Raw genomic sequence first — 22,791 nt, 5'->3', positions numbered from 1 at the left:
TCACTGCTGATTGCCAAGCACTCGTTTCGATTGTTCATATTTGAAGGATTTCAAGCATTTTTCTGCTTTGATTTTCGCTGTGATCTCAGTCTGAAAAAAACTGCATTTTTTTCTGGCTTCTTCAGAAACGCAAGGATATCTGGATGGGGATAACAAAGAAAAGCATTACAAGCCTTTCAGTGAAAAATAATTAATCTACTTTCCTATTCCCACTGTGACACGCAGTTAGTTGTTTTCGGCTGTGTTTAGCCTTCTAAACTCTTCTCTTAACTGATTTGTTCGCAAAAGCCGCGATTGTGGAGTTGTGAACAAATTTTCAACGTTCAAAGCAGATACTATCAGCAGCACCAGACTGTTCCTCTTCTCAGGAAAAGTTTAAAAAATTTATTGTTATTTATGAGTCGAATCTAACAATAACAACACATCAGCTAGTAAACAAGGACTCAAAAAGGACATGATCTAGGTTTCCTGAAATCCACATGAGATGAGTCGAATTTTTGTAGATTTATTGACGAGACTGTTTTGCGGATTTCGTTGCGAGTTTGTTTTTCGATAATTTCTTTATCTTTATGTTTGTTATTGAGTGATGCAAGATCAAAACTCTCTCCGATCTGGTGTACCTCTGGTGAAATGAAGATGTTAATCTTCTCACGACCAATGTGAACATATCGCTGAAGAATGTGGCCGTAACGGAAGTAGAGCAATTCTGAAATTATAACCGATAAAACTTTCCCGACCAAAAAAGTTACAGCTTCATGCTGATATGAGAAATGAGATAATGTTGGTGATCATTAAAAGCAGCGTATCAAAAATTTGCCGAGGTATGGAACTATCGGGGAAAACGTAGAGATCAGGTTGTAGATATGGTTGATGATCAGGTTGCACTGAATTTTTAGGGCGACTAGTGGTAACTGAGCGTGGTCCAGCTCAGTGACCCTTAGCCGCCCTGAAAAATGATGTAGGAATTGCTTTAGTTCTCACAAGAAAGTTAGAATGGTCCCCTCAGGAGCCTATTTATAGGTTTTACTTGGATAGACTGATGAGGAGATTTGAGTAGACTGATGAGGAGATTTTCTACCGCTTGCTCGTGGATGCACGACATCTCCAAGGGTGTCGCGTTGCAACTGATTTCGTAGGAAAGAACGTCATTTTCCAATCCCGGTTTTTTACGGACGATTAGGAGATGATGAGCGGAGCCGCAACCGTTTCTGTAGTCTACAACGAAAACTCTACGATTTCCTTGGGGGTTCCGTACCACGTCAATGTCATAATACTCTTCTTTTAATAATAGTTAATTACAAATAATAATCATATAATAATATAATTATGATATAATAATTGGAAATTGTTCATTTTACGCCATATATATCCGTCCGCCATATATCCGCCATATATCCGTATGTATATATATAAAAATATATAAAAATATACGTCATATAAAAATCGTAGATATATATATATATATATAATTATAGACAATTACAGTAATAATAACTGGAAAGTAGTTATGTATCTGCAATACGAAGCAGTTACTTTTGTACAGAAAAAAAAACCTGATATAAAGATGACAAATGCAGCAAGGTAGGCCTTAGACGAGACTTCGAGTAAGACGCTAAAATGGTCTAATGTAAGCGCAGTTTCTTGCTGAAATTTATCAGTGCCGTCGAACCGTTCGTATGGTTTTTGATAACGTCCACGAATTGTTGCAAAACTGGAAAAAAATGTTAAAGCAGAATTAGATGAAGACTAAGACCTACATAAATGCAACATAAATTCGACTATACCTGGGGCGAGTCAGAGCAATTGCAGAGTTTAGTTTCCTTCGCAAAACAGTGGGCATTCCTCTAAATAGCCAAGGTTTATTTGAAAAAAAAAAATGAAAAATCACAAGAATGTTATGTGTGGTTTATGGAATCTTTAATTTTTACCACTAAAAAAAATTCTACAGGGTAGGCAAAAGCAATTGACAATCAAGTATTGCATTGTCAATTACTTTTGCCTACCTCATAGAATGCCGGTGCCTCATTGTCATATTAAATCAACGTTAGTTTAAATAGCATTTCAAAATTTAAAAAATAAATTTGCTCACATCACTTAATTTATGTTCAAGGCGCTTCATTTTGGTGTGTTTTCTTTGTGTATCATATAGAACAACAATTTTCCAGTTTTTTTCTCTAGATTTCAGAACATTCCATACAAAAACCAGTGATACATCTCCACAACTTAGGAGCGACTACCACCATGGATGTACATTCTGGTGGAAATGTAACGCTCAAGAATTACTGGTTCACATTTTGTTATGAGCATCTCAAAATTAACATAAATTCCCCTTCCCCTTCCTCCCTCTTCCCCCCTCCCTCTTCAAATTTCCACTTCTTCTACTGATTTGTATTAGATTGAGTCATAAATAACTTTTTTTTGAAATATTATTTATTATGATGGTGATTCAATGTGATTGCGACGTGTTCAGCTATTCTGCTGATTCCTCCGTTATTTGGCGTGAATTTTGTTTCAATCCATTGACTTCAAAATATTGCCATCGAAGTCTGAAGCACTTATCTATCTGAGCCCTACCTCCCTTTGGTTCATCTTTCAAGGTCACATCTCTAGAACGAAATTTGGTAAAGCAATTTCTAATCACCCTATCGGTGTTATCACTCCTTTACCGTACAATATTTTTTTTAATTTTATTTCATTTTGTTTTTAGTATTATTACTTATTTTATTGTTATTTTTATTTCATTTTATTTTAATATTTTTTAAGCCGTGGCTGAAGCACTATTACCTCATTTAAATTTTCAAAGCATTATATGGCGTAAATGCATTTTTGGATTCTCTTTTTTCAAGGTGAGCAGAAAATGTGAACGTAACGTGCGGAACACTAGGCTGCTGTCTAAAAACCAATCGAGGTTTTGCCTAGGTAGCGCTAACAAAAATCCTTTTTTACAATAACACTGGGTACCATGCACCTAGGCGAAAGCTATATATTTGTGACAGAGCCTAACACATGAATTTTAGCTCTTTCACTGAATCATATGTACTTGAATGGTGTTCTTTCGACTAGTTTCAAAGTCTAGGCCCATATCTCATAATGGAATGAGGTCGTTGTGGATTTTAGGAAGATTTCTCAGCCGCACAACTTTTCTCAAGAAGGCAGACGGTGCAAAAATCATAGAGCGGCAAACTTTTGATTTCATACCTAAAGAAACCGTACCATAAGAAGATCCATTAAAGAAATTATAGAAGCTTGATTGTGTTTGCTTTCAATAAATCGATCCAATAGAACGATATGCGCTTTTCAAATGTAATGAAACCCTTACTTTCTTATGGCATACGCAAGTAACTGTGGTGTCATAAATTCGTCCCTGACAAAGAGCAATCGTCTACGATCATCAATTATTGACATTGGATACGGTGCTAGATCGTCTGTTAGAGCACTGAACACAAATTGTCGATCATGAGAGAGCACGGTCATTACATCGTCCGTACTTTCCTGCACTAAGTCCCTGAAAATTAAAGTTATCTTATTATGCTTTATTTCAAATATCAGCCAAAGAGCGATGTATCTTTTCATTGTTTAATTTTGAATCTTTGTAGTTAGTAACTATATGACAACCGCACAAGTTTTAATCCCGGAAGGCGCAAGCAACAAAAAAAAGGGTGAGGGACAACTAAAGAGAGGAACGACTTCCAATGAAACGACAAAGAAAATTGGAGAGGATTTTAATCTGTCAATACTAAGCACTTAGAAATAGTGATGGAAGAGAAAAACAAGAGGAACGACTTTGTTGGTGCTGGCTGACCAAAACACAATTTTTATAGTACGAAAAAAATTATTCCCCAGAGTGGTTACCTTGACTGAAGTCGTCGCAATCTCGCACATTGGTCCGGATTGCAGTACCAAAAAGGTGAGTAACCTCCTTTCTGGATAATCATCTTCCATCCCTTAAAACAAATTAGCTCCTCTCAATAACAAAGTTGAGAATTTTTGAAATGAACATGGCCTTCTATTGCATCCATCGCCCCGTCCAAGTCCGTGAACAACGTCCCACAAATGCGCGTCAATGTAAATACACTACGCAATTTTGCCTGAAGCAGATAACAAATTGAGCATGTAAATTTTGAACAAAAAAAAAACTAACAACGAGGAAATTTTAATAAATTGATGCTTTGACCTCGTAATGCACTATTACTGTAAAACAGAACCATAGCCAAGCACATGCGAGAATTCTCACACAGGTAGGACCGTTAACGTTCAATTGAAATTGCTTTAGAAGTGCTATAAAACAATATACAGAGCTAAATTTATATAGAAGTCGCTTTGAAATTTTTTTGGTGCTAATGAAAAGAAATCAATGCTCACGTTTAAAAGTTGCCATCATAAATCTCGTTAGCGACAAATTGGTACTGTTAAAAATTCTGGAATAGCAGTAAAGAAGAGTCGCAACACTTAGACTTGTAAGAATTAGGAGAGTAAGTGCCTGTAAACAAAAAACTTCGTAAATCATCTAGTCACTATGAGAGATGCGAGAAAACAACCAGTATCCAGCATCTCATCTCTTTCTTCTTCTTTTTTTAGAAGTTTTTCGTGAACGCCGTCGTTGAAAAGTTTTCATTTGTGAGCATACTCACTTTTTTTACTACCCAGAAAGAAAAATACAATTCCTACGAACTAGAGGACTTCTCAGGTATTCTCTGAGAAGACACCTACGCACTCAAAAGAGTTGTGAAAAAGATGGCTTAGCAGAAAACAAGCGATATAATTAGTGAGAAGAGTCGCGAAGGAACGTAATTCTGTCCCTAAAGTATCCATTGCAGAGGCAAAGAAGGGGAAACTATCACAAAAAACGAAAAGAGACCCTTATGGAACCAGTCCACCGATCAGACGCTCTATCGGCTCCTCCTCAATGTCGGGGTAACACGTCACGAAAACACACCACGTTCAACGCCAACTGTAGGGTCAGGCACCTGACCAACATTCGTGTGACCTAAAGCCTTAGGCCTAACCGAAATAAGCGCAAAGTGTGATCCCTGATATAACCAGTTTGCTCCTGATTTACTGTTCAGCATTTCTGAAGCATACAAAATAAGTTTCACTTGAGTTGTCCAAACAGTTCTGAGAGAGCGTGGAGTACAGCGCTTCCAGCAGAAGGAAACAGGCACTTTTATTATGGACGTCCATACCGTCGAGATAAAACGTGTCACCAAAAAGACGACTCGACGCGTCCTCGATGAAGGCAGGCAGCAGAGATGGATGGAAATGAACGAGCACATGGTGTCGTTAGCACGAGACGACGACAGCCACAAAGGCTTGCGTCCGCATCGAACGGTTCACGCTCTGCCTAGCAGATCACTACACCTGGAAAACCCAAGCTACCGGCGTGCCATCCTGAATCTTCCTTTTACTCTGACTTTACATTATATCCTTTCATCTGCTAAATCAACCTCAGCTTTCGGGGCTCCTGTGCCTGGAACCGACGACTCCTCCGCAAGATTTGGCTGTATATTGCCTTCAGCCGTTTCACTGTGGCATTCATGTACTGATGTTCGTACAGTACATGACACGTATATGCATAATCTGCATATATGCACTGCTACAACAAACATAAGCGTGGAACATTTCACTGCGGGCTCAGCAAGTGCAAATCCCTGGTTGATTGGGCAGAGCTTCGGAAGGAGAGATTGTGCGCCACGCTGTAGTGCAATCCCGGGGACGGCGGTTAACTTCAGTTTGCGGCAGCTCCTCCTCCTCCTTTTACGCTTATTACAATGCTCGAGAATAGCGTCCGTTGTGTACATCCGCTCTTCCCTCCTTGCATCTCTTCCCTTCATGACGATGGTGAAATGATTTCTGGAACACCGATCAGCAGTATTTAGCGAGTCAAAGGTAAGAAGGAAAATGGATTTTTGATAACATTCCTTCGTCGTTGTCTTAATAATTACTGTAGTTGGGTTGAGTTTTCATGACCAGAAATTTAAAAAATGTTACTCAAGAATTCTCTTAATAGATTCCATTTCCACACTGTTTTCTTCTATCTCCTAGCACAGGTTCTACAGCTGTTCACCAAAAATAAAATGAAAATCAAATAAAGACTTACTGGCAGACGAAACGAAGTAAGTATATAATCCATCACTTCCATTCGACCTACCTCCTTAATGAAGTATCCAGTGTATATATAACCTATCGGCATCGTGAACTCCACCTATAAAGGCTCTTTTTTTTTCTAGTTAAAAATGAATAACAAAAAATCACGCAGATATTATTGGAAAATGAGCTCTACTTGCCTTTTTCATCCTTTCGGGTTTTTGAATAAGAGAGAAAATCGTTATATCTGCTGTGCCGTTGCCTAACTGGAAGTCCACTCAGAAAATGTTTTAAATCATCCACCTTATCGAAAAAAATTGGTTACCATATTGATCATTTCATCGGTTGACATTTCTCTTGGTATTAACGTCGCTGTAGCGTTAGATAATCTTAAAACCATTTGCAGAAATTCTACCTGAGTAAAGAAGCTGGATTTATTTTTTCACGACAATTATGGTAGTTAAGAGCAATGCAAACCTCGGCGCCAGGATATGGACAGTCTATCCGTATGCATCTGGAATTCAAATTCACATAAGGAAAATCCGATCGTAAACCTACAGCAGTAAGATTGTAGATGGGATGCATCTGAAAAAAAGGGCCGAAAAAATAAAGATTTTTGAAAGGAAGAAGTGAAAATATATGTACTATTTATGTTTTCTAATTATGCTTTCTTTTAGAGCGCCTATTAGAGTAGCAGGTGTTCAGATGGAGCCGCAAATAAATGTTTCTGAAAACAATACTAGAGTACTAGGTGTTACAAAGAAAGTTACAAGAACATCATATTGCATGCCAAGTCTGTACATCCGACTGCAGTTGAATGTGCGGTGATTCGTAGTATGTTCAGAATCCTACGCACTGACACCCAAGAATGCAACAACTCACGGAGACTAACTTTGAGAATCGCATATGCCAATGGCCATACAGTGGCGCCGCTTTACCTACAAATCTGTTTTGTAAAGAGCAATGTTTCACGCGGAAAAAAAACTTCCTCTTTCCTTTTTCATTATTTCCCATGAAGTTAGTGTTGTTGTGTAACGCAGCATTGTTCAAGCACAGTTACAAGACGACCCCGGTGAATATCCCTAATGCAAGTATCAAAAGCTCGCTTGTTAGGAACAGATTATACGATTCTGCATCTGTGAAAGATCTCTTATTTTTCCTCACAAAAAACCAGACGACTGCGCGAAAATAGGAATAATATATGAGATTAAGTGTTTAAGCTTGATGTGCACTGCAGCTTGCATTGGGAAAACTGGTAGGAATATTGGAGTGACTATTACTGAACAAGAAAACGGGGTGAAAGCTTGATAGCACAACTTGGAAGGCATGAACATGAAAGCCACACTGTAAACGACTAAGATTTGAAGTAGGTTAGTTCACGAAACAGAAATAGGCAAGGAAGACGTCTTAGTCATAGGAGGCAGTCTTAATTCTTAAAAGAAACTCTACAATAAATAATAGGAATGAATGCTTGCCGAAAACAATAAGTTCTTACCATCTGTACCGCTTTGTTACCTATAACTACCTGAAATTATGTCTGTATATCAAATTATCTCTGAGCTGACAGCGAGAGTGTGTGCTACCAGCGTTTTGTTCTGTTTTCACTATCCCAAGCGAAACACTGACCCGGGTACTATGGCAATTGACAAAATAAGCCGAAACGGCTCGTAAAGATTCCATCTAACACCTCATAGGCATACTAATAGAAGATGTAGACGGAAGCACGTCGTCTTTCCAGGACACGAGGATATTTGAAGCACTGTATGCATTATTTTTGAAGGAGTATAAAAAATTGTAAAGGGATGTTAAAGAAAATTAAGCTCTTTCAAGCTCTTTGCGCCAATTGGAGAGGAGGAGCTGCATTTTTTGGAATTGAAATAGGATACAATTTTAAACAATAGCTGGAACTCAAATAACAAAGTAAATGTCTAGTTCACTGAAGATATGTGAACCATCTACAATATCTCGAGTTTCTTCAGCTTGGTTTGCAAACATCTAGTTCAGATATAAAGCCTTTAAGTGTGTAATTTATTTCAACTGTCAATTCCATAAAATTAGGATCGCGATTGTGTTGCTGTTTTCTTTAAATGATATATCCGTACATGTAATCACAAAGTTTTAAACAGTCACGGAATTCATTCACTTTAGAAAAAGTTATTTCCTATCGAAAGCTTTTCTTCTTCAGAGAGTCTTTCTTAAGACTAATGATTTACAATTTTCTAATTGTGAATCTTATTATTGTCAAAGAAAAAAGCAGATCACAAAATTTTTACGTAACTAAAAAATAGCTGTAGATCTCGAAGCACTAGATCTCCAGTTATTTGAGTGTTCTCTGCTATTTTAAACGTAAGTGAGGGTTGTTCTATTTAACCCTCTCACGACAGTGCGGCTCAAGGGCGAGCCGCACTTTTTGGTCGCGTGGGACAGTGCGGCCCAACATTCAGCCGCACGCTTTCCAACGGTTATTTTCCGTGTCTTACCAGGTTTTTTAAAAGTTTTGTTGTAATTTAATTAGTTTATTATCTTCGAATAATGTCACACACAACATGGGTATGGAAGAAGGTTCCTATTTTTTGAAAACAAGAAACAAATTTAAGCGTTAATTGCAAATCACACTTTTTGTGCATTCTTTAGAATACATCCAATGCAAAATTGGCTTTTTCATCCACTACAAATAATCCAATAAAGTTTTTGATCTCAGCGGCATATGTGTCATTAAATTTAGGATCTTCTGCTTGCACTGCTTACCCGTTTCTTCGACAATTACTGGCAACATTTACTCGTACAATATAATAATAAATAATACAGCTCTTAAAAATCGATTGGTTTGTGACAGCTACTTGACTGACCATGTGGACCAAATTGTTGAGAAGATTTCCAGTCGTCATGAGTTTCTGCGCCGCTTAACCATTCGTCTGTTCACTCTCACTATCTGACACCGAAAATCTCTCATTACTTCTCGAATCAGACTCCTTATCTACAAGCAGCATTAACGCATCACTGAAGATAGAACCATGTTGTGTAGTTTCTTTATCGGATTCATCGAATAGCCTTTTAAAACTATTCTCAAATCGTCTAACTCAGATTTGCCCATCTTTTGCTGCTAAAACTCAATTAACTACATGTAAGTAGAATGAATGGGAATAAAAAGTCTTACAACAACGCGATTAACAACAAATACAAGACAAATTATGTAAGAAAGAAAAATTTTGTACACAGGAAAGAAGTAGTAACCGTGGAACGAAGGGGGTCAACGTTAAGCCGCGATTGCACGGTGTCCTGACGTGCCTGTCCCACGTACGAGAGGCGAAAACGTGCACTGTCGTCAATGAGTTAACCTGATTGATTCTTGTTTAAAACATTCTCTTAAAAGTAAAAGAAACATCCGAACATTGAACATTATGCTTGTTTTTTTCTGCTTGGAGACTCCCACCCCTTAAAGGCATCACCCCACGAATCTGGAGTGGTACGGATTTCTGGTGGAGTATTCGCATACGGGATCGTAGATTATTGAGAGAACGGCGATTCCGTCCAAATCTTCCTAGTTGCCGTAGAAAACGGCCCGGAAGATACGGCACTTTTTTCCACAAGGAGTTCGATTGGAGCGCGCCAGCCTTGTGCCGCATCTTCCGGGCCGTTTTTTACGGCAAATAGGAAGAAATGGACGGAATCACACCCCTCTCCATAATGTACAAATACTCCACCTGAAATCCGCACCACCTCACATTTGTGGTATACTGCCTTTAAAGACGTATTGACGTGGATCAAAAAAGAGTACAAGCTATAAGAAAATTGAACGAAAAGTGAAAAACTACAACGACTTGTTATTTCGCAGCAGATGAGCTTGGAAAAATTTGACGACTATGGCTCGACTGACCAAAGCAAAGAAAGACCATCAACATATGCTTATGACCACACCATTTTATCAATGAGTATTGATTGTAGGCGGAGCAAACGTAACGGTCACCAGTAATCGAAGACCCGCCCGTCATTAATGCGAACTGAAGATGGAGAATAGCAACATCTTAAAGAAGAGCTTTACCTTATCATCCGTCATTCAATGATGTTGACTCTGAGTAAACATTACTCCATATCAATGAGTTTCCTTCATTTGAGAAAGTTCCTTTCCCTGAGGAGGTAGGGCCTGATCAAATCACTTCCTAAAATTAGTACCTTTGAACTTGAGACCTGTTGTATATTGTATTCACAGTTCAGATACAACTGGAGCAGCAAATTATACAAAGTTCGATATGGAAGTAGTCGAAGAGGATCCTGAACTAAAAAATCTGATTTTACATTCAGAGACCACACAGGTTAGATAGAAGTCTAGGTTTAAAGACCCAATTGAATAAAAGATAGTGGAGAGGGGGACCAACTCAACACTTTTCGGTTTGAAATCAAGTCGAACTGCACATTGGAGCGCACGATCCCACCTTAAGCACTAAGACCCTTCTTGACCGACGAATGCAAATTACGGAAAAGCTTCTTAGGCCATTTTCAGTTAATTCCCCATCTTCAAAAATAGTTCATGTTGTGGCTTAGCTGCTTATTTCTAGTAAGCCTGTTCGGAGAGTTCGGCAAAGGTGAAACAGCAGTAGTTCCGGCTCTATCTTCCTTTTTCCTCTTAGTAACTTTAGTTTACATGTCATCATGTCTTGAAGACTAATGCCTAGGTGTTAGAGCCCCGATTGACTCGGTTATTCATTCCCAGTGATGAACTGTCGACTGATCAACTACCCAGCCTTCTCAAATGGAAAAGGCATTTCGCAGTTGAAAACGGTTCTTCTGCCGTGCCTTAGCATCGATTTCGCGCTCTAATGTTCCATTCGGGTGCATTTCAATTAGGGCAGCATTGAGTCCCCCCTCCCCTCTTGCTCTCTTATTTTTACGCTAGGGTCCTAAGTATATAATAAGTTTTCACATGGCGATAACTAGGAGGTAGAGCGGCGTTGCCGCTTCCGCCGTTTTTATTTCGCTTGCTTGGTCTCCTTGGAACACAATGAGGTGCAGCATAATTCACACACACCGTAGCACCCTAGCACCGAACTCATTGCATATTTATTGTATAAATAGCGTCCTTTGTTTAAGGAAGATATTTCTTCTGAACGTCAAACACCTATTCTTCAACAAGTTAGTTGTATGAAATTTCTAGCTTTTTTTCCACCTTTTCATTACACTCAAATCAAGTAGATGGAATAATGGGAATTTAGATTATAGAACTACAGAATGATCAAGTAGGGGACCTCGCAGTAGATAAAACACAGGTAATGTCGAAGAAAAAATCACAGAAGCTCACAACATCAGAGAAGTCGTATTCAGGACGACATTTCTGTATCAGAATGCAGGACGCCTCCATTTTCTCCTCCATCAAAGTCCGCTGCTCAACATAACACCATGTCAATTCCTAAGATCTCAGATTTCGCAGTATTTGGTCAGGTTAGTATGAAGGGTAAAAGCAGGCATATGGCGGATGAGGCGACCAGTATAATTAATTTCCACTTACGTTTTAACATGATTTGAACATTGCAGAAACTCTTAAAAAGCATTGCTAATGCACCCATACTACAACGTCCAAAAAAGCAGTCCAAGGAAAGTATTGTAGAAGTAAAGGTATTTTGAATTTATGGTTGTTAAGTACTCAAGAGATGACGGATCTCACTTCTTTCTCAGACTCAACCATCAGCAGCCACTCAAACAGAAGTATCACCGATGCGGATACCAAGTCCAATTCCCAATAAAACGGTATCGCCAGAGGTATGCATGCTTTTGAACTATTAAAGGCAGCACACCACGGAATTCAATTCTCTTCGCAAAAAGGATAAGGCTCGGGGTGTAGCTCGGTTCCCCTAATCGTCCTAGAACACTGCCTCACTTATAGTTTTTCTCTACGACCCACTTTAGAATGAGCCGCCTTTGTACGCGTACTCGAGCGAGTGGAAGACGATTCGTAAGGATTCCTCAACAGTTTGACTTGACTTACTTGACCTAAATATTTATCGCCTTACGTGATTGCCTCTCCATCTCTCTCAACATGAAAGTATAAACAATACGTTCAGTTTTTTTTCTTCTCTACTAATCAGAGGCTTTTCAGAAACTCGCCACAGCAAACGACATATCTATACGACAGGTAGCTTTGGCGTTGTTTCACATCAGTAAAAACTACGAAATAGGAATAGATTCCAGGAATGTTCGCCTAAAGTTCCTTTAGCCTTTGCTATAATGGCAGGTGAAGTATCCGTAGAAATTCCAGAGGTGAAGATATCGCTTCGTTTCTTTTCCCATTTAACTTAGGCATGATATGTTTTCCAATGTTTAGTTAGATGAATACGGTTATCCTCACCTGAAGGCCGTAAGAGAAGACGATGATGACGATTCCGATTCCGATGACTCTGATTGACATTCGTACCAGCTACAGTGAAAACATATTGAAATCATGTGTCATCAAGGTTCCACTAAGTCTCAGTATTGTAACTGAAATTACGATCATTAAAAATAAAATAAATATGAACTATTCTTTTACAGAAATGAAATTGTGCAACAGTAAACACACGTAACCACACGTAAACAACAACAATTACGCACAAATATATTTTACCAGAAATAGTTCTGATAATGATACAGAAGAAAGTCTGCGCGGATGCACACTACCTGCACGCAATTTCTGAAGGATCCAGTTAATGCTTGTCCTCATATCTACACTAGTGGAACCACGACGGAGCGTTTAAGGGCATCACCTCACGAATCTGAGGTGGTACGGATTTCAGGTGGAGTATTCGTATACGACATAGTAGATTATGGAGAGGGGAGTGATTCCGTCCATTTCTTCCTAATTGCCGTTAAAAACGGCCCGGAAGATGCGGCGCGTGCACAAGGCTGCACAAGGCGCTCCACTCGAACTCCTTGTAGAAAATAGTGCGCCAGAACGCCCGAAGCTGTATCTTTCGGGCCGTTTTTTACGACAATTAGGAAGAAATGGACGGAATCACCCACACAATGTACTATCCCGTATAAGAATACTCCACCTACTCCACCACCTCAGATTCATGGAGTGATGCCTTTAAAGGCAGCGTATCACGATTTTGACGTGGTGTGGAACCTACAACAAAAGCGTAAAGTTCGGGTAGTGGATTGCGGAACAGATCGCGGTCTCGCTCATCTCTCCCCAATCTTCGTGGAAAACAACGTGGAAGATCGCGTTTTTTTACGATGCTTCCAATTGAAACGCGCCATCCTTGTGCACGCACAGCGTTCGCGAGCGAGCGAGCCAACGCTATCGAGGTCTTCTCATCAGCCGTTTCAAGTGAAACCAAGGAATACATTGCTGAGGTGACCGGAACGAGCATATAGAGGGGCGTTCTAACATATTTCGTAGCGGAGCCAAAAGCGGTTTCCGCGCCCTTCTTCACGACGAGGGAAAGATGAGCGAAGCGGGAAAGATGGGTCCCTAAACTATTACTCGAGCTCCACGCTTTCCGCTGTGAGATCCGCACCACGTCAAAATCCTGACTCGCTTCCTTTAAAGTGGAATCTGTAAAAGATTTCGGGAATTAGACAAGGGTTGTTGTTTACAATAGCACTTCGTTAGTGTGTAATTACAAACCTATCCAGTACCAAGAAGTAACAAACTTGGTTTTCATAACTTCTGACCTCGATATATTAATTTTTTATGAGTTACTTCCTCTGTATGGCGTTGCGCGATGTTAGTAAGCACTTTGTCTCGGGCAAACATTTTCGGCGACCACGTTGATATGATTTCGAACGTTATCGTCACAGTCAGAATCTTTTAATATCCTTCAAGAAGAGTTCATTTGCAGAGTAACAATTAAGTTGTCGGAAAGATGAGGAAATTGTCTTTTAAAGTACTAGTGGAGTCGTTTCAGATATCCTGCAGAAAATAGAATCCTTAAAAAAAGTCGATGAATGGCTTCAGGTAAGATTATTTTTATTTCTTATTTGTATCCTACGATTTCTGAACTACACTCACAATGGATCCAAAATTTGAGCAACAACATCGAGAACTAGCATTCTAATTCCCTTACCTACCTGTAAAATAACTACCCCTTAAGATATTTGATGCGATGGAGATTCTTTGTGATTAATGGGATTCAATGAAAAGGTTGTTGCAAAGTAAGAACTCATTAATTTCAACTCCTTTTAGTAAATACACCTAGAAGTTGTTTGTTTCTAATCCTTGCGCATCTATTTGTTTATCTGTTACACGAAAGGTTTTTCAAGGCCACAATCATTGTGGAAAAAAACATTAAGTGTTGTGTAAAACCGAAATGTTAAAGCCACATTTATCGAATCGTGATATGAACGGTTCCTTTGCGGCTGCTTACGATTCGCCATGTGGCCATGTGCCACCTACTACAAACAATCAGGTTAGAATTTTTCACAAGTGTACTTATAATTTTTCAATGACCGCTCAGATCAGACATTCGTAACCGTCGAGACGTCGTCAATCATTCGGTTCGCTGTAGGTGTGTCCCCATATCGCACTTTCATTTTTTTCCGCGCATATTCATCAAACCAATAGTTTCTTACTTTGCGACAGCAACATCGTTAACCATTTCAGAAAGTTTTGCGCTTTTTCACTGTTTTTTTTTTGAAGTTGTTTCCCTAACTTTTTTATTTTACTTTTACAAAATCAACAACTGAAGTAAAGCTTTAACTTTTGGTTTCATTCAACTTCTAAGGACTTAAATAAGCTTTCTGTGGGGTGTTAGTGCTTCCGAAGCTTTCGTGATCACTTCTATGAAGAGATCGTCGAGTTAACCTTATATAAAGGACGCAGTCTTGTTTGATTACTACATTCGACTCTGGGATCATAAAGTTTGGATAAGGATGGAAACGGGAGGCTATACTCAAGGAGTGGAAATAAACAAAGGCGAAAATGTTACCTAAATAAAGTTCTGTAAACCAGGAACATTTTCCTTAGTTCATTTCCTATGTTTATGGCCTGATCCATTAAAAGCATCACCCCACGAATCTGGAATGGTACGGATTTCTGGTAAAGTATTCGTAAACGGGATCGTAGACTATTGAGAGAATGGCGATTCTTCCTAATTGCCGTAGAAAACGGCCCGGAAGATACTGCTTCGAGCGTTCCAACGCAGTATTTTCCACAAGGAGTTCGATTGGAGCGCGCCAGACTTGTGCACGCGCGCATCTTCCTTACCGTTCTTCCGAATTGCCGTAAAATACGGCAATTCGGAAGAAATGGACGGAATCACACCCCTCTTCATAATCTACTATCCCGTGTACAAATACTACACCTGAAATCCGCACCACCTAAGATGCTGCCTTTAATGAATACAACCAGGATAACATGCTAATTATTTTCTAGAGATTCCTAGTGTTCAATTAATTAACAAAATTAGATTAGAGTTATAGGAATGAATGTTTAGACTGGAACTAAACTAAGTGAACTACTGAAATTTGCTTCAAACGTTACATCTGTAAGGTTACTGTTTTGATTGCAAGCCACCTATGCATAAATACAAGCAGCCACAGATTTCACCTCCTGGATCATATAAAGCGCATGTGTGCAAAGATCATCAAACTTATTTACATCCCGTACAAATCTAGAAGATCCTTCTGTAGCGTTAGTATCCTTGACCTTCCAAACGTGTAATTATGGAACTGGAACTATGTTTCGCGAAATTATTGTCTACTTTTGAAAAATGATATTTGCTCCATAATTCCTTGAGGTATTTTTTTCTGAATATTCCTCGTATCCTTCTCCTCATGGCTTTCGATTTTCGAAAAACAATAAGTATGCTGTGTAGTAAATAGTATTATGAGAATTCCTTGTTACTTTACACACACCTTTTATTACTTCAAAAGAATGCTAATAACGACAATGCGACGTGTATTCAGTAAAGATTTGTATGATATTTAACATTGGATATCATCATAGCCATCCGAATAACAGTATCGCTATACATGTAGATGAAAATTTATGGATAGAATCAATTTTAAGCTGGATGAATTCGCGGCTTGCCGACGGCTTTATCAGCAATCGTTTGCATTTTTTCCGTATTTTTGCGAGTAATTTATATGGCTCCTAACCTTCTCAAAATATATGTAGAATATAGAAGTTTGAAGTGTCACTCCGGAAAGTCAGCATCTGGGTGCCAAGCCAAAATCCATCGAAATTAATTTCGATAATTTTCAATCTCTGTCCTAAACTTCGTTTTCATGAGTGTCTCTGTCAGAAAAATCTACCATCTGCGATTGTACAGTGGAAATTCCTATTTCGGCTATGAATTCCACTTGTCGACAGCTCTACCCATAACTAATAATTTGGATTTTTTTCGTACTTTTACCACCAATTTCTATTTTCCCTACCTTTCTTGGAATATATTCTCCACACTTAGAAGGAACAGTTCTTCAATAAAACCTTCATACAATTTATTCAGCAACACTTACCTATAGAAAAAAAAAAGAAAAAAGGCGAAAAAAGGTTAAAATGCCTCCAAATCGTGTTTCTGTTCTCCTCAAAGCTATATATTCGAATGATTACCGCTCTTACATCATATCTCTCAAGTATATTGTATTATTATTATTATGTGTTCTGTAAGTATCTGCTGGAAATTTCGCAGATTTTTTGAGATGGTCTGGAAGTTCCCGTTTTAAATATATTATATAAGGACACTACCGCTCATGTACACATAACATATCTGGCTCCATCTTCCTTGCCTATTTCATCCTATGATGGCCGAACATTCCACCCATATTCGACACGTACTCCTTTACGAGTTCGAATCTGGCCACCCCGCTGCTGAAGCCCATCGAAACTTATGTCAAGTATTTGCCACTATCGGTACTGGAACCCCTTCTGAGCGGTCTGTGCGCGCCTGGTTCCAGCGCTTCAAAGCCGGAAACAAGAAACTCGAAGATGAGCCTTGCTCTGGTCGACCGACTGCAATATCGTACGACGAACTGAAGAATCTGGCGGAGCAGCATCCATATGAAGGTGTGCGGTATTTTGCTGCCAGTCCTGGTTGTTCGCTGTCCACCGTGAGCAATGGACTGCGATCTCTCGGAATGGTGAAAAAGCTCGGTCAGTGGCTCCCACATGCATTGAGCGAAAGACGCTTGGACATCTGTACTCAGCTGCTCCAGAAGCCGCAGATTCGACTGGCTGGACACCATTGTCACTGGAGATGAAAAATGGGTCTTCTTTGTCAACCACACCCACAAACATGCGTGGTGCGCTAGCGATAAAATGCCGGATCCTTTCGTGAAAGGTGAAATCCATGAGAAGAAGGTCATGCTGAGCGTCTGGTGGGGGGTTCATGGAATCTACCGTTTCGAACTGCTGCCGGACAACACGACAGATACTGCCGAGGTCTACTGCGCTCAACTGCAAAGACTGGCCGACAAGATCCGTAAAGAGCACCCGAAGCTCGACAACGTTCGCCTGCTGCACGATAACGCGCGCCCTCACATCGCTAAGAAGACTTCCCAGAAAATTCTGGAGCTCGGATGGCCAGTTCTACCGTACAGCCCGGACCTGGCCCCGATCGACTACCACATCTTCCGATCGCTTCAGCATCACCGGGAAGAGGAGCGCTACGATGATCATAACCACCTCGAAAATGACCTTAGGGCTTTCTTCGCCTCCAAATTGCCGGAGTTCTACGTCAAAGAAATCCGTAATCTTGTGAGACCTTGGCAGAAGGTTGTCAATATTGAAGGAGATCATTTTGTCGAATAATAAAATGTTTTGTTAAAAAGTTGTTTTGTTTTGAAATTTTGCTGTATTTGGGCAGATACTTTCCGAACACCCTAATAGAGAAAGCAGATGTGGGAAGGCGGTGGGAAGTTCAAGGAGCAGTTTGCTGAACCCTATATAATAAAAGTACATAATGCACAAAACCAATTGCTACAAAGTTTTACTTTATACAAAACACATGTCCGTGTTTTACTTTTTGCTGTCTGCTTTCGCTACTTCTTCAACGGTTTAATCAATGCAACGTATTTCATTTCCACACTAGCTTCGTCCTTATTTCTTCACCGATAATTTTTGAAATTTTTTCCATATCATGAATTCTTCAACGCATTACTTATTTGTATAATTAATGTGAAGTATTTAAGCAACAAATAAGCACAGTAAAATGTTGAGCTCTCATTCTGCTTCTTCTCTGCCTCGATCGGCGACTGGTTCCCTCTTTTTGGAGACAAACGGCCATCATGCGCCTTTTAGCGTTGTATGGGACGCCCTAATGCAAGTTTTGAGTCCCTGTTCTATTTTTAATCTTTTAAATGCCAAAGGTTAGCTGTGACCTACCAAACAAATCGATTAGAATAAATATAAAATTAGCCCTAATTGAAGATTTTAAGAATTAAAGTGCTTAGACAAGCAGTTCAAAATCCGGAAACGAAACCTATGGCGTGATACTCTGTAGATACGTCAAAGGTTTGTCCTTAAAGCACCAATCGCGAAATTTTGAAGATTATTAACATTCCGTCATAAAATCTCCGCAAATTTCGCTACGGCTTCGATCTAACGGACTACCTGCGTAAAATACGTATGGAAGCTTTAAATTATCTTCGCCGTACACTTTATATGTAAATATTCGAAAATATGAGAAAGAAGTTACGAACAGTGAAAAGAAGGAAGCCGACCAAACTAATTACTGTAACAGGCTATCACATGAAAAGCCATTTTAAGACTATGTAAATGGTGGTAAGGAAAGTCAAAAAGTCAAAAGACAAAAACTCTTTGTCTTATTTTTATTTTATTTACTTTTTTTTCATTTCTTACTTAAGCAAACTTTTCCTACCTTTTTTCCTTCATTTTTATGGACCATTAATGCATATGAATAAATAAGTAGATGATTTATGTAGAAATTAAGATAATGAGATAAATTAGATTAATAGACAAATTTATCCGCTTAGTTCTCATCCAACCCCTTAACCGTCATCTTTAGTATACATAGTTTTCTCAAGATTCCGATGTCACGAGCATCCAGCATGATTCGCGGTCGTTGTTGTTGTTTAGTCTGCACGACCTCTACAATAAGATCCAGACAGATCGCGTGATTGTGGTTTGACTTAGCCTGACGTACGTACATGGTATCTTCTCAGCTCCTTATTTGTGTCTTAGATAGTAGTTGGAGTGTAATCCGTAGCACTTAAGTCTTTAAAGCTTAGGACAGTCATTCGTGCAGTGGTCATGCTAAGTGATGCTATGCAGTGAGATACTACGAGTTACGCTCAAACCCCTTTCCAGTATTCTAGGCTTTTGAGAGGGGGCTTTTTTCATAGTTCATCATATTTAAGTTTTAAAAAAAGTGACGTATGGCTTCTACAGTGACCTCAACATCTAATTTTGTACTCAAAACTGTTGAAGAACGCGAGCAAAGAACAACGCAAGTCACCCCCTCAAAAAGTGGAAGAGTTTTCATCTAGCACTTGCGAGGTCAAGGTGAGGCTTTTGTCGTGTTTCTAAGAGAGTTAGTGCAATTACACAATTGAAATAACTCGAGGACGAGTGACGTATAAAAAAGAAACAATATTTCACGATGGAAGAAGCGTATTTGAAAAAAATTAACATTATTCAGCAGTATAAAACGTTGTGTTTAACATTTTTGTAGTTTTTTTAGACGTCCAGGTCAAATATCAAAATTTTGAAGTGTTTTCCATTAGAAAAATTAATTGACTACTATTGAAAAGTGAACAAATAATAATGATTAATGACAATTTAAATATTACGCATTTCTTTGTTGTACTGGTAAGAGCAGCCTAAAATTAACAGCTCTCTAACCACCTTTGTGTGCTTTGAACATCGACAGTCGTACTATTCAGAAATTTGAATCTAGTCTTTTGAATTTATATTTATTTATTTATTTATTTATTTATTTATTTATTTATTTATTTATTTATTTATAGCTTCGTCATACATAAACCGTAGACAAAAAACCAACCGTAGGTCTCCCTCAGAGCATAACAGTACTCCATGAGCAGTAAATGTTCTTCCGTTCGTCTGCATTAATAAAAATACTCGTGCTTAAGAGGTGCAAGTTCCTCTTTTTTTTCTATTTTTTATTATTTTATTTTTTTCGATTCAGGAGTAGGAGTAGTATTCAAAACTCAGATTTTTCCCCTTGAGGATCGACCGGGTCACCTTCGAAATTTATTAGTGATCTGTCGATTTTCTGTGATTCGTGATTGTTTTGCCAATATGCAATGGGAATACGTGCCTCGTTTGTTCAATGTCACCGATCACATGCAGGTGAAAGGCAAATCCTTCCATATAGGACGACATTGAAAAACATATGCTCAGCTGAGCGGGAAACCTTCACATTTCTTTCCTTTTTTCACATTTTTTCCTCTCACTGAACTTGGCTGGATTTTCAAAACAAGCTAACATTATTCATGATTGAAATCGAAATAAAAACAAATAAGTTCTATTAGAATAAACAAACTGGATAGAAAAATAAGACATATCTCACTTTTATCTTCTACAGTTCCTGAGGATTCTCCGGAAAAGTTACTATTTGGTAATTCTTTCCCGTAGCAGAGAGACGGAGATATCTAAATATTTTTCATCACATATCATATATTTTTATCTAAATAAAAGGTAAAATTTTTTTACTACATGTCCTGGTATTTTCATCATCAAATAATTGCCCGTTCATCTTATTTTCTTGTTATACTATTAATTTACTGCCAGATTTTTCTTATAGTTTTATCTCTTTTGAAATAATTCAGAAAAGTATATATTGTCAACTGAGGAATTGAAGAATGCTACAAGTCGCAACTGGCTAAATATAGAAAAAATGGTGTTTGATCTACATATCAATCACATCCATATTATCGCAGAAATTTGGCACTCTCATGCGTTTTTCTTCTAATGATTGATTTGAGGTGAACGATCAAACCGCAGATGATATTCAAAACCTTCTCGTTGTTATTAAAACGAGTTTATTGTATTAGTCATACGAGTTTTTTTTTCTCTCAGGAGAAATCCAGAGAATTCCGTTTATTGTTAGGAACAAATTGAACGGAAACTGGAAGATGGCAATTAATCAGAGATCAGAGGTAGCGATTATTGAACAATTCGTATAGAAACTTGAACACAACTCAACAAATGCTACTTGATCGCTGGGTCTATCTACTCTGCCAGCAATAAAAATGTTGACATATATTTAATTTTATTCAAACAAAATTAGATACCATAAGCTTTTTGCAGCGAGGTTTTCGTGCAGTTGGATATATTTAAAAAGTGCAAGGATTTATTTTAATCTTTTATTAATTTGTATTATTTATCCCCTGTTATTATTACTAGTTTTCTTTTCTTTTACTTTAAACTTTTTAAATAGGAAGCTTTGACTATGGTATTGATATATGTTTTTGCTACTGATTTTTTGCTACTAGTTTTTTGTTGAGAAGAGTAGGTGTTTGAAAAACCGGTTCGAATCTGACTTTGAATGTTCACACATAAATATCGTTTTTATTTCTATTTCTATACTGTACTGTTCATTCTTCAATGTTACTACCACATGGCTAACACTGATGATAATTAACTTGTTCGCGATTCTCGTCTCGTTGTCTCCAATTATTTTCTGCATAATAAGACGCGACGGTTCCCTTCAGGGATGGGACCCTTTTTTGAATTTTTTTTCGTCATAGAAAAAAATGATTGGTGGCTAAAATTAGTTGGTTATACACTATTTTCAATATTAAAAAATCAAACTGTAGGTGGATACCATCAAAATCGAAAAGAGTTTTCCATTTTTTCAACTAATAAAAATCTGACGCTTAAGTCGAACTCGCTTCACGTAGGAGTATTCATTCAAAAATCGGAATGTTTGACTATAATACAGAAAATCAAAGTGTATCCTCGTCTCTTTGCGTATCAATTTTCTCATTTTTGATTTCAAATTTTTATTCCGGTTTGCTTACAGGAATTTCTGAAACGGATTATTAACGTTGCAGAACGTTTCAGGCCCTGAAGCTGTATTTAGGTGGGAAAACCTTCAAAAACCACCATAACCTCAAAAATGTGCTCTACGACTTTTTATCGTTACAGTCTCTCTGCTTCTGAAAGAGGGCATTGAAATTTCAAAATTTCTTTTCAAAAGTAGGAAGGATATGCAAAGACTCTATAGGTTTGCTAATTAACAGTGACCGAATACATTTGTTTGCGCTGATCATTCATTGCTAGGGAAACTGTCATCATTTCTTTGACCATGAATAAAAATAGCAAAATATTGCCAAGACAGATTTCATCATTCAATCAAAGTCAAAACACGATTTTAAAAAAGTAAAAGATTTCACGCAAACTTTTCGAGAAGTGCCTATCGAAATGATTTTTTGCTGGCGATCTAAAAACCAGATCCAAAAACGAGAACCAAACCAGACATCAGCTCGCTTACCACCATGATCCAAAAAAAAACCTTTTAGAATTACATCGTGTTTGGTATTAACACCATGTAGGATTATTCAGCTGAAACTTCTAGGAACCAGTCCCGTGCAACACATCCAGCTTTTCTTTCTTATTTTCATCGAGACCAGCCTAGCCCCTGTTCTAAATGATCGACAAGTCGTTTTTAGCTCCTGCAGTCGTGGAAATAATTCCACTTCTTGAAAAATGCCAAAATTCGATCACAGTTGCTTGAAAAATTGGATTTTTTTTTCAGGACGATTAGTTCCCTAAAAGAATTTCAGAGTTATAAGTAGTTAATCTTCCACTTT

At 38.3% G+C, this 22,791-nt stretch overlaps 4 protein-coding genes across 6 annotated transcripts; 3 read left to right on the top strand and 1 right to left on the bottom strand.

Annotated features, from left to right (window-relative positions):
• Nucleotides 1-10,076, bottom strand: RB195_020391 (uncharacterized protein; the record flags this gene model as incomplete). 2 transcript variants are annotated; one of them, XM_064188667.1, is made up of 15 exons in its annotated part: nt 1-90; nt 621-706; nt 1,554-1,711; nt 1,785-1,844; nt 3,320-3,505; nt 3,853-3,944; nt 3,999-4,088; nt 4,175-4,278; nt 4,363-4,480; nt 6,149-6,202; nt 6,285-6,350; nt 6,410-6,499; nt 6,562-6,669; nt 9,319-9,403; nt 10,003-10,076. In XM_064188667.1, 15 exons carry the CDS (start codon nt 10,074-10,076, stop codon nt 1-3), a joined length of 1,461 nt encoding a protein of 486 aa, XP_064044547.1. The 2 variants fall into 2 exon arrangements, with proteins under 2 accessions (XP_064044547.1, XP_064044548.1); XM_064188666.1 differs by lacking the exons at nt 1-90; nt 9,319-9,403; nt 10,003-10,076 and having other exon boundaries at nt 444-706; nt 1,554-1,612; nt 1,670-1,711; nt 6,098-6,202.
• On the top strand, nt 9,923-12,481 carry RB195_020390 (uncharacterized protein; the record flags this gene model as incomplete). 2 transcript variants are annotated; one of them, XM_064188664.1, is made up of 10 exons in its annotated part: nt 9,923-10,025; nt 10,300-10,397; nt 11,173-11,214; nt 11,295-11,348; nt 11,404-11,520; nt 11,614-11,694; nt 11,755-11,838; nt 12,176-12,211; nt 12,268-12,336; nt 12,401-12,481. In XM_064188664.1, the coding sequence occupies 10 exons, from the start codon at nt 9,923-9,925 to the stop codon at nt 12,479-12,481; spliced, it is 765 nt and encodes a 254-aa protein (XP_064044545.1). The 2 variants fall into 2 exon arrangements, with proteins under 2 accessions (XP_064044545.1, XP_064044546.1); XM_064188665.1 differs by lacking the exon at nt 9,923-10,025 and having other exon boundaries at nt 10,335-10,397.
• A 4,316-nt stretch (nt 12,482-16,797) lies between these two features.
• On the top strand, nt 16,798-17,256 carry RB195_020389 (uncharacterized protein; the record flags this gene model as incomplete). Its single annotated transcript, XM_064188663.1, has 1 exon — nt 16,798-17,256. The coding sequence occupies one exon, from the start codon at nt 16,798-16,800 to the stop codon at nt 17,254-17,256; it is 459 nt and encodes a 152-aa protein (XP_064044544.1).
• A 58-nt stretch (nt 17,257-17,314) lies between these two features.
• RB195_020388 (uncharacterized protein) lies at nt 17,315-17,806 on the top strand (the record flags this gene model as incomplete). The annotated part of the gene is made up of 1 exon (XM_064188662.1): nt 17,315-17,806. The coding sequence occupies one exon, from the start codon at nt 17,315-17,317 to the stop codon at nt 17,804-17,806; it is 492 nt and encodes a 163-aa protein (XP_064044543.1).
• Nucleotides 17,807-22,791: the final 4,985 nt, after the last annotated feature.

Source organism: Necator americanus, chromosome II, assembly GCF_031761385.1.
Source record: "Necator americanus strain Aroian chromosome II, whole genome shotgun sequence".
Classification (NCBI taxonomy): Eukaryota; Metazoa; Nematoda; class Chromadorea; order Rhabditida; family Ancylostomatidae; genus Necator; species Necator americanus.
The sequence above is the reverse complement of the archived record's forward strand: the minus strand, read 5'-3'. Positions and strand labels throughout refer to the sequence as shown.